Source organism: Microcebus murinus, chromosome 3 (assembly GCF_040939455.1).
Source record: "Microcebus murinus isolate Inina chromosome 3, M.murinus_Inina_mat1.0, whole genome shotgun sequence".
Classification (NCBI taxonomy): Eukaryota; Metazoa; Chordata; class Mammalia; order Primates; family Cheirogaleidae; genus Microcebus; species Microcebus murinus.
In genome coordinates this window covers 6,976,251-6,988,561 of record NC_134106.1, presented here as the reverse complement: position 1 = coordinate 6,988,561, position 12,311 = coordinate 6,976,251, and the positions used below count along the sequence as shown (strand labels likewise).

The 12,311-nt window shown below is 37.7% G+C and overlaps 1 protein-coding gene across 1 annotated transcript in view; it reads left to right on the top strand.

The window, feature by feature from the left end:
* YWHAQ (tyrosine 3-monooxygenase/tryptophan 5-monooxygenase activation protein theta) overlaps positions 1-4,821 on the top strand; it is a 39,157-nt gene extending 34,336 nt beyond the window's left edge. The window contains exons 4-6 of the mRNA XM_020288664.2: positions 346-509; positions 1,155-1,250; positions 3,738-4,821. Coding sequence (XP_020144253.1) covers positions 346-509; positions 1,155-1,250; positions 3,738-3,797 — 320 coding nt within the window. The 3' untranslated portion in view covers positions 3,798-4,821. The remainder of the gene's footprint in view (positions 1-345; positions 510-1,154; positions 1,251-3,737) is intronic.
* Positions 4,822-12,311: the final 7,490 nt, after the last annotated feature.

Sequence of the window (12,311 nt, the reverse complement as noted above, 5' to 3'; positions counted from 1 at the left end):
ATTTAGGGAAAGGCTATTCTAATAAAATTATTTTTAATTGCTGTATTTCCAAATAATAGAATTAAAAGATATGAAAGAAGAAAATAGTTTTAGCTCTAGGTGGAAAAATCTGATGTACATTATCTCATTTTTTTTAATTAAGCTGATTATAAGCAAGTAACATTATAAACTAGTTTTTGAATACTCAGTATAAGATGATGCTTTTGGTTTGCTACTATGGTTTTAAAAGAAGGCTACAGAGAAAAATCTTGGTTCTCCCAAGAACTAGTAGCATGTGTTAACGTTGTTAATGTGTTATATGCTGGATGGATATTTTCAGTATCATGCTTTTTTTCCCCTTCACAGAAACGATAGATAATTCCCAAGGAGCTTACCAAGAGGCATTTGATATAAGCAAGAAAGAGATGCAACCCACACACCCAATCCGCCTGGGACTGGCTCTTAACTTTTCTGTATTTTACTATGAGATCCTTAATAACCCAGAGCTTGCCTGTACGCTGGCTAAAACGGTAAGAAGTGTGTTTAGAAGCTACTCTCTTTGGCTAAGATTATTTGAGATACTAGGTATGTTAATTTCTAGGTGTTTTACTCAGTGATCATTTCTACTGTGTTTATTTTGAAATCTTTTTTTCTTAATCACTCCTGCCCCTCACAACACCTTATGCTCTCCTAACTGTAATTATAAGCAATAGTATCAGTCTAAAGAGCATGTTGGGCAGAGTAATAAAAGTATAAATAACTTTAAGAAAGAAACAGAAGATTGGAATGTAATGCCTGCCAGGTTTGGTCACTAGAATAGCTGCGTTATCTGCATTCCTCAAAGTGTCTCAAAATGGGAGAGTAAAGAAGAGCTTTTACAAATAAATGCTAGTGCTTATTAGTAAGAAGTATATTCAGCATTGTTTTTGTGCTGTGTCTCCTGTGAAAGAACCAACAGCTTGTTTACTTAAAGTATGTATAGCTGTAAAAGTCAGGTCATACTGACAAGTTCTTAAACTGAGAATCTGAGGGAATGGTTCCACTGAGTCTGCTGTTAATTGATAGTACAACATAAGGTGGGTGTTCAGCTGTTTTCTAAAAGTGATTTGTAGTTAATAGACTAACCAGATTCTGTTGATGCAAAATTGTTTACCATGGATATTAATATTTATCAGGCTTTTGATGAGGCCATTGCAGAACTTGATACACTGAATGAAGACTCATACAAAGACAGCACCCTCATCATGCAGTTGCTTAGAGACAACCTAACAGTGAGTTTTTCACTCTTTTACTTTTTTTTTTCCTTTTTAGGAACAAAGGTATATTTTATTTAGGGCTTCCTATCTTTTGGGGAAGTTACATAAGAACTACAGTTTCTTAGAAAATGAATATATAGATATATAAGTAAAAGTATTAGGTGCTTGTTAGTATTTTGTGTAGGACAATTTTGTATAGGATAACCATTATTTTGTAGGCAGGTTTTGTAGGTATTTGAATAGGCATTTTATCAGACCTTCCTGAGAAGGTACTAAGATTGTAAGAATTCAGAATATTAACATGATCGTTTCATTGGAATGAAGATGTTGAAGAATTATGTTAATATAGAGACCTTTTGAAGTTTCAGTTTTTTCTTTTTTAATTTGGGCACATTAGCTATAGCAAGTTAGGAACTATCTAGGTATCTAGGCTTTCTTAAAATTGCCTGAAGCACCTCGTTGTAATAGAATTTTACTTTGTGCATTATGCATGATGTTCTACAAGCATTTGATAGGGAATAAATCTGTTTCTAAATTTATTCCACTTCTCAGGCTGAGCATGATGGCGCACGCCTGTAATCCTGGCACTCTGGGAGGCCGAGGCAGGAGAATCCTTTGTGCTCAGGAGTTTGAGACTAGCCTGAGCAAGAGTTAGACCCTATCTCTATTAAAAAAAAGAAAGAAAGAAAAATCAGCCAGGTGCAGTGGTGTGCACCTGTAGTCCCAGCTACTCAGGAGGATTGCTTGAGCCCAGGAGTTTGAGGTTGCAGTGATCTATAATGACACCACTGTACTTACTCTAGCTAGGATGACAGAGCAAGACTCTGTCTCAAAATAATACATACATAAATAAATAAATCCTACTTCTGTCTCATTAATTAATTAATTAATTCCACTTTTGCTTCTGGGCCAAGGCCTCTGTTTTGTCTTTTTCTTTTGTTTTTCTCTCTACTTCTTGGGTAGGCAGCTGAGAAGGAAGTAATTGAGAAAAAGCACTGTTGAGCTTTATTTTAGCATTCTTTTTTATAGGTTCAAGTAAATTTGATAGGTAAAGTCTTAGACTTAACAGAATGTAAAAGGAGGGAATGTATCTTTTAATATAAATGCAGTCTTCCTAGCCCCCTACTTTAGGGCTTTATTTTTTACTGGGTAGGAATATATATATTAGCACCATGTCAACTTTGCTGATCAGGGAAATTATGTATCCACTGAAAGGGAAATGAAGACAGCTGGGTTTCTAGCCATGGGAGCTACCTGTAGTTGTGAGGGGACAAGAGAAGATGATCCGCACATAGCTGGTTCAAGAGGAGAGCAAACTGGGTGGTTACACCTCTTCCCAGTTACACCTGGAGCTGTCTTTTAACTGGTTTTCTTTTCTGTCTTATGGAGACAGTTCTTCAGGAGATTTTGGTTTTAACTTACAGATTATGTAAGATTCTGGCTTTTCTAATATTGCCAGTAGTGTCTTGGTGTTGTCTAATAAAATGCATTTTTGAGCTGATTATAATAATCAATACTTACTGTTCCTTTCTTCACTTTATCTTCCCATCCTAAAATTCAAAAGATCCTTGGAGATCCATTATGTTTTAGCATCCTATCTAATTAAAGGACCCTCTTTATACATACATATACACATGCTACTTCCCTATAGCTTCCATCACCCACTTCTCTTTAACTCTTAGAGCAGACAAGATAAGTTTGCTTTTTTTGGTATCTGTTAGTCCTTCACATACTTGGAAATAGTTACCATGGCCATGGTTTTTCCTTCCCTGTAAAAGTTTTTGACCTTATTAGCTTAGTAAATTATATTGCAGTAGTGCTTTTAAGAAGAGCAGTTAACTGCTGGGAATGGAGAGAGCATTAGATTCTAAGGAAATAACCTTGTTTATTCTGAAATTATGGTGCTTTTTAAATAAAAAGCAACCTGTAGGCCGTGCGTGTCAGCTCATGCCTGTAATCCTAGCACTCTGGGAGGCCAAGGCAGGAGGATCACTTGAGGTCAGGAGTTCGAGACCAGCCTGAGCAAGAGCGAGACCCCATCTCTACTAAAAACAAACAAACAAAACAAATAGAAATTAGCCAGACAACTGAAAAAATAGAAAAAATTAGCTGGGTGTGGTGGTACACACCTGTAGTCTCACTTATGTAGGAGGCTGAGGCAAGAGGATAGCTTGAGCCCAGGAGTTTGAGGTTGCTGTGAGCTAGGCTGATGCCACAGCACTTCTAGCCCATTGACAGAGCAAGACAAAAATTTAAAAAAAAAAGTAATCTGTAAAGACATACTCCAATGATGTGTATGTGTGTGTCATTTTGTAAATATGTAGTGAAAAGTCTGCAAGGATACACTTTGGGAAGGGTGAGAGAGAAAACTTTGCAGTCTTAGTCAAGATCTCTGTTGTTTCAGGAATTTACTGCTCTCAGAATTACATTTGATACAACAGTGGAACTAGATACGATTGTCTAATCTAGGAATAGTAACATAATGTGATTCTTTTTTTCTAGCTATGGACATCAGACAGTGCAGGAGAAGAATGTGATGCCGCAGAAGGGGCTGAAAACTAAATGCATACAGGGTGTCATCCTTCTTCCCTTCAAGAAACCTTTTTACACATCTCCATTCCTTATTCCACTTGGATTTCCTATAGCAAAGAAACCTATTCATGTGTATGGAATCAACTGTTTATAGTCTTTTCACACTGCAGCTTTGGGAAAACTCCATTCCTTGATTTGTGTTTGTCTTGGCCTTCCTGGTGTGCAGTTACTGCTGTAGAAAAGTATTAATAGCTTCATTTCATATAAACATAAGTAACTTCCAAACACTTATGTAGAAGACTAAAAATGTATCTGGTATTTAAGTAATCTGAACCAGTTCTGCAAGTGACTGTGTTTTGTATTACTGTGAAGATATGAAAATGTAGTTAATTACAATTTAAAGAGTGTTCTACATAACTTCTTAATTTCTACATTCCCTCTTTACTCTTTGGGGATTTTTCTTTCAGTAAGCAACTTTTCCATGCTCTTAAGGTATTCCTTTTTAGTAGGAATTCAGAAGTATTAGGTTGAATGGAAAAGCACTTGACATTTCTGAGCTAGGAGTCACAAATTGAAATGCCTCCTATATCATATATTATGGAGGTCATGTATATCTGTGACAACAGGGAGTTTCCTTATTCACTCTTCATTTGCTGCTGTTTAAGTTGACAACTTCCCTTCCCAATAAAAATTCACTTACACCTCCTGCCTTTGTAGTTCTGGTATTCACTTTACTGTGTAATAGAAGTAGCATGTTGCTGCCAGAATACAAGCATTGCTTTTGGCAAATTAAAGTGCATGTCATTTCTTAATACACTAGAAAGGAGAAATAAATTGAAGTACACAAGTCCAAGTCTAAAACTTTAGTACTTTTCCATGCAGATTTGTGCACATGTGAGAGGGTGTCCAGTTTGTCTAGTGATTGTTACTTAGAGAGTTGGACCACTATTGTGTGTTGCTAATCATTGACTGTAGTCCCAAAAAAGCCTTGTGAAAATGTTATGCCCTATGTAACAGCAGAGTAACATAAAATAAAATTACATTTTATAAACCATTTACTATGGCTTTGTAACAATTGCATACCCATATTTTAAGGGACAGGTGAATTTACTACTTTCTGAAGTTTATTGATACTTCCCTTTTATCTTATGTAAAACGTAGTAGTGATACCCATATTTCTGCATTGTGATATACTTGTCTAGGGATGCCTGGAAATGTATAAAATTGGACTACATTTCTTAGAGTGTTTTACTATAGATCAATCTCATGGGCCATCTTTTCCTCAGATGTAAATGATATCTGGTTAAGTGTTATATGGAATAAAGTGGACATTTTAAAACTAGCAAAGCTAATTATGTGATTGTGAGTGCCTTGGCTGGTGTTAGAATTGTGCTTCAGTGATATTCAAAAAGAATGTGAGAGTTCAAGAGTGTCTTACCTGTTTAGTTTTCAGATATAGATGCTCCTTGAACAAACCCATCGTAAACTGAAAATACTGTAAGTAGAAAATGCATTTGATACACCCAAGCTACTGAACATCATAGCTTATTGTAGCCTACTTTAAACATGTTCAGAACACTTATATTAGCTTACATTTGGGCAGAATCTTCTAACACAAAGCCTACTTCATAATAAAGTGTTGGATACCTCATGTAATTGAATACTGAAAGTGAAAAACAGAGTGGTTGTATGGGTGCTTGAAATGTGGTTTCTGTTGAATGTGTATCACTTTCACACCATTGTAAAGTCAAAGAATCTTAAGTTGGGGACTGTCTATAATTCCTTTGTAAAAATTCAGTTGTACTGTTAGTGAGTTCCAGATAATTTTGGTTTTATAGTATCACAATTGCTATTTTACTAACCTATCTTAAGTACTGACTTGAGAACTGATTTTTAAAACAGAAGATAATCTGAAAAATTAGCTATGTAGGTTATCTTTTATTTCCTAAAATGCGAATATGAAATAAGGCTTCATTTACACCTTTTTTCTGAGAGGAAATGAACAGGCAGAATTCAATAGGACTTGGGGTAGTACCCATTTAAATTAGGTTAATAGGAATTTGATCCCCCAAAATTTAAATCAATAGGACAGTACCTTTTTAATAAAAATTTTAGTAAAGATGGGAAGAACATTGTGAATTGAGGAAAAAATTATGTTTTAAGAACAGCAAGATGGTTAAGTACTGAGTAAAAGTATTAATTATGAGTTAACTAAATAGCCTTCTTACGGAACAGATGATTCTCAGCATTTAGTCCCAGATGTAAGTGTCTCCTTGCTTTAGTAGAACTCTGCACCTTTAAAAACAGGTCCAGCCTGTGGTATCTTCCTTTTGACTCTCTACTTTTTGAGCCTCCTTGCACTAGACAAAGAGGGTATTTATGGAACACTGCTGAGAACTCAGTGGGAGAGAGATTCCTCCAGGAAAGCCTAAGTAAATAAAGTATGGAGCCCAGCCTGGTGGCTCACACCTGCCTGTAATCCTGGCACTGTGGGAGACCAAGGTGGGAGGATTGCTCAAGGTCAGGAGTTTGAAACCAGTCTGAGCAAGAGCGAGACCCTGTCTCTACTAAAAAATAGAAGTTAATTGACCAACTAAAAATATATAGAAAAAATTAGCTGGGCATGGTGGCGCATGCCTATACTCCCAGCTACTCGGGAGGCTGAGGCAGGAGGATCACTTGAGCCCAGGAGTTGGAGGTTGCTGTGAGCTAGGCTGACGCCATGGCACTCTAGCCCGGGAAACAGAGTGAGAATCTGTCTCAACAAAAAAAATAAAATAATAAAGTATTGGGGTGAGGGGAGCATTTAAAGCTATGTTTGAGCTTTTTAACTTTTAAAATTTACTTTCTGAAATAGCTCTGAAATTTTAAGTGTTGTACCTATTTTATAATAGTTCTATTTCAGAACTTATTTGGCAGCTTTTCCTTTAAAATGGCATGTAGGTTTTATTAACTTAAAATGATTTTTTTTAAAGATTGCATTCTACACTGACTATCCAAAATAGAAGCATAGTGATTTCTATTTCAATGACCTGTACATTTGGCTATCATTTGTTGATCTTAGGTTGGCAAAGAATATCAGTAAATTTTCTTTTGATGGGGTTAATAGAATACACTCATATGTCTGTAGATTAAATACTTACCGGTATGATGAGACTTTTTAAAATAATGAAAAAATATTAGCTAGACCATTTAAAGATGTGTAAAAATAATAAGAGTAAAAAATTTGAGAAGATCAGAATTCTGGGTACTTATTTTAAAAGGGACTGATTTTCTTTTTCCAAATATTTTTGCTGCTTGTTATTTTGTAGAGATGGAGTCTCGCTATGTTTATAGCCCACCAAGGCTAGTCTTGAACTTCTGGCCTTACGTGATCCTCCCACCTTGGCCTCCCAAAGTGCTGGGATTATAGTGTGAGCCACCACACTCAGCCAGAATCTATTGTTTTTTAAGGAGTTGAGCCAATTATTAAATCTTGGAAGGCCTATTAAAGGCATTGATGTGTGATTGTTTTTGTTAAATTATGAGTCTGATTATATTCTTATTGTAGCCTCGTTATTTATGGTTTAGGAAGACTTTCACTTTAAACTGATGAAAACAATTATTTTGTGTCATTTATCTCTGCCATTTATCTCTGTCGTCTTTCCATGTAGAATTTGTATTTGGTAAGCATTGCCTTCTCTGGAATTAGTGTTACTTAGCTAAAGGAGAGTTTGTGTATATGATGTACAGTCAGGCCCCACATAATGATGTTTCACTCAATAACACATATGTGATGATGGTCCCAAAAAATTATAACCATATTTTACTGTACCTTTTCTATGTTTAAATACACAGATACTTACCATTGTGTTACAGTTGCCTGCAGTATTCACTATAGTAACATGCTGTACAGGTTTGTAGCCTGGGAGCAATAGGCTATACCATAATAGCATAGTTGTGTAATAATAACCTTTACCATCTAGGCTTGTATAAATGCACTCTATGATGTTCAGAAAGACATTTCCTAACATGCATTTTTTTTTTTTTTTTTTTTGAGACAGAGTCTCACTTTGTTGCCCAGGCTAGAGTGAGTACCCTGGCGTCAGCCTACCTCACAGCAACCTCAATCTCCTGGGCCCAAGCAATCCTGCTGCCTCAGCCTCCCAAGTAGCTGGGACTACAGGCATGCGCCACCATGCCCAGCTAATTTTTTTCTATATATATTAGTTGGCCAATGAATTTCTTTCTATTTATAGTAGAGACGGGGTCTCGCTCTTGCTCAGGCTGGTTTCAAACTCCTGACCTCGAGCAATCTGCCTGCCTCGGCCTCCCAGAGTGCTAGGATTACAGGCGTGAGCCACCATGCCTGGCCCCTAACATGCATTTCTCAGAATGTATCCATGTTATGTGACACATGACTGTATATTACTATTGAATTTGAGGAGACATTATAGTTAAGCACCAATATTAACCACTTACCACATTAACCTTTTTTCATCTGTTCAGTAGGTTCTTAGAGGTAGTTCTGAAGATTTGAAGATCATCATTATGAAATTCAGTTTGGGGCAAACTTGGCATTTACTGCTTAATCACACTTCACTTTAAAATGGCTGTGTCAGCCAGGCATGGTGGTGTGAGCCTGTTATCTCAGCTGCCTGGGAAGCAGGAGCAGGAGGATCGCTTGGGCCTAGAAGTTTGAGGCAGCAGTGAGCTATGATGGCACCACTGCATCCCAGCCTGGGCAAGTGTGAGACCCCATCTCTTTTTTTAAAAAATGGCTATACCAAGACTATACTTTCAGGGATCATTTCTATAGTCCGTTAAAAAATGGCTATACCCTCAGCTAATGCTTTAAATTGGATAATAGTAAATACCCAAGGGGAAAAGCTGGAGACTTCCCCATCTTCAGTTTAAAATTATACCACCTTCAGCATGTCTATAAATGGTTTAGCCCTTTTGTTTTAGTTACAGGGAACCAACATTTATTGAATTTTTTTCTGGTACCTGTGTTATGCATATTCATATTTAATCCTCTCATGTGCCCTTAACTGATAGAAATCTGATTAGAAAGATGAAATTATTTGCCCAAACACATTATTTTTATTATTATTATAATGTGTTAAGCAGCCAACCAGAGTTTGAATTCAAATACCATGCCAAGTTCATTTCTATGCTATAATAGTATGCTGTAGGTGCTTCAGCTTCCTTACTATGGCAGATAAAATTATCCTCTTTTTTTTCTGCCCAATTTGGGGGTGATTTTGTTTTTCTCTTCTTTGACTTCCTCCTTAATAACCGTCAGTTTTGCCTTTTGGGATCAATGAGTGTTAGGATTTTACACTCATCTTACAGCTAAGGAAACAAGTCCAAAGAAATCACTGACTTTCCCAAGGTCCCATGTTAATATTTGGCCTGAAAGTAGACAAAAGAAGAATCAGAAGCAAATAACTCCAAATCTCAATAGTTCTCTACTAAGTTGAAAAGAATTCTCAATGAAAATTATTTTATTCTTCCTTGTCACTCAGATTTAGAAAATGAAGGCTTTGGTCCATATTTCTCTCTAGTAAGGTTTTGGGGCAAATCCACTAGTAATCTTCAGGAAGTAAGGAATTAAGCATTTATTGTCCAGCATTATTTGTCAGATAACTCCCTTAACAGGGCACTGCTTTTAGGCATCTTCACAGATACAACTCAGTTTCATAACAGTTTTGAAGTAGGCTTCTCCTGATTTGTGCATGGAGAAACTGAAGCACAGGAGCTGGTGCAATGTCCTAGGACATGGGTGTCATAGCTGTCACAGCTAAGAAGTGGTGCCAGGATTTGAACATGGGGTGTCTTTCTTCAAAGTTGGTGCTCTTAGCTACTGTGCTATGTTTTTGTTTTTGGTTTTTTTGAGGGGAGAGTAAAGCAATTATAGATTGATGCTTTTTAAACTCTAGGTCATGACCAATTAATTAGTGGGTAGTGGAAACTTAATGGGTTGTAGCCAGCTTTTTTTTTTTTTTTTGAGACAGAGTCTCACTTTGTTGCCCAGGCTAGAGTGAGTGCCGTGGCGTCAGCCTGGCTCACAGCAACCTCAATCTCCGGGGCTCAGCGATCCTACTGCCTCAGCCTCCCGAGTAGCTGGGACTACAGGCATGCGCCACCATGCCCGGCTAATTTTTTGTATATATATTTTTAGTTGGTCAATTAATTTATTTCTATTTTTGGTAGAGACGGGGTCTCGCTCAGGCTGGTTTCGAACTCCTGACCTTGAGCAATCCACCCGCCTCGGCCTCCCAAAGTGCTAGGATTACAGGCGTGAGCCACCACGCCCGGCTGTAGCCAGCTTTTTTTTTTTTTTTTTAATAGAGGGGAAAATATACAGCATGTTATAAGAACAAGAAATTTTGTGAAACCAGTTTCAATTTATACATGTATGTGACCAGTTGGTTGTGATGTAAAACTAATTTCAGAGGAGTTTGAAAACCATTTCTTTAGGTTTTCTTGAAGGTGTCTGCAGTCCATGTTTAGGGCTTTAATTTTACTGTTGTGAATAATTCCAGAGGTTTTTAAGGATGGCATTGTTGGATCTCTTACACTTACAGAATTGTGACAATGGTAACACTTTGTGCTGAGCAATGAGTATCCCTCAATATCCTTTAGAGAAAGGGGGAGCCTTCCACTCTTCAGTGTAATATTTTTATTACACATTGCTCAGAAGGTTATGTAGAAATAGTTAACTCTTTTTTCTTTGTCCTCAGATACTTTCTGTATATCACAGCCTTCCTTGGTCTGCATGGAAGTACTTAAACCACTGAAGTTGTGGCAGAGTTAGGATTTATTTAACTAGCAAAGAGGCTAATAAAGGCTTTCATGGGATTTGAATTACTAAGTAGGGTTGAAATTAGGTTGAACCTCAGTAAAAGTTGGGCAGTATGATAGGCCTTCATGCTCTACTAGGCTCCTAAATTCTTTTATTTGAGCTGGAATACAGCTTTTTCAGGAATATCTAGGGTTCTTAAATTCTTATGAAAAGAGTTGTTACTGTAATTTTACGTAAATATTTTAGGAATTTCCTTGCCAATTGAGACACGTGAAAATGTATGCTGTAGACTCTTTGCGATGCTTGGCTATGGTGAGCTGGCTTAGTTAATTTCATTTGGGGATTTGCTTTGCTCTGCTTGTGATATGTGCCACTGATGGCAGCTTCCGAGGGTAGCTAGGCTACTTAGAATGGCCTCTCCTGAGGCCGGGTGCTGTGGCTCACGCTTGTAATCCTAGCACTCTGGGAGGCTGAGGCGGGCAGATTGCTTGATGTCAGGAGTTCGAAACCTGCCTGAGCAAGAGCGAGACCCCGTCTCTACTATAAATAGAAAGAAATTAATTGGCCAACTAATATATATAGAAAAAAATTAGCCGGGCATGGTGGCGCATGCCTGTAGTCCCAGCTACTTGGGAGGCTGAGGCAGGAGGATCCCTTGAGCCCAGGAGTTTGAGGTTGCTGTGAGCTAGGCTGACGCCATGGTAGTCACTCTACTCTGGACACCAAAGCGAGATTCTGTCTCAAAAAAAAAAAAAGAATGGCCTTTCATGGTTATTGTTTTAATAGTAGAAATTTGCCTGTGTAAAAAAAAAATCATGCATTTCTCTTTCTTTGACAGCTTACAGTTGATGTCTAGATAATAATGTTGAAAACTAGAAAGGTTGTTAAGGCCAACTGAGATTTAACTTTCAGTGTAGCATGGTTTTCTTTCTACTACCAAAGGAGTAGAGGAGGTAAATCACTTAATTAGGTTCAGGTTAACCTTCCCTACTCTGTGGACAAGTGTACTTGAAGCTGACATTCATTACAAAAATCTCTGCCACTCACTCATCTTGTGGGCTCTACTCCCCACCATCTGCCTTGAATAACTTAGGTCCTTGAAGGAGGCCAGACTATGTTTCTCATTTTCTGCCAACGTTACCACTTTTTTACCCATCTGGAGGGTTTACTGGCAGGTCTTCTCCATTCCAGCCCTGTGGGTCTTTAGACGAGGGCCTGTGTTTCAGCCACTCTCCTTGATATGTGGTATACTCGCAGCTATTCTGGAACTTGGTAAGAATCTGGTAGGATTCACTGGAAAGATTTCTGAAGACCACTAGAGACTGGTGGTAACACCACAGCGTTGGAGCTAGGAATACAAAGAGGGAAAGCTTATTAACCCTTTTTGGAGCTAAATTTGTGTTTTCCTACAGCTACCTAAAATGAGAGACGGTGTGATCTGCTGGTGGAAAGAAGACCAGCCTAGAAGTCAAAGACCTGGCTTCCATGTTCATTCATGCATGCGATAAACATATTAGGTGCATTTTATGAGTCAGGGGTTGTACTAGGTAGTAAACTTTAAATTTCACTACTCTATAGCTTTGGCCTTAATCTAAGTTTCAGTCTGTTACCTATAAAAGGAAGACAACCTATCTGGCCTTTAAGCCAATGTGTGAAAGTATTTCCAGGTGTAAAGGGTTGTGGAATACATGTAGTGGAACAGGTGAGAAAGAAGTGAGTAGCAGGACAGCCTAATTTTGAAACTAGAAAGTTCTAAT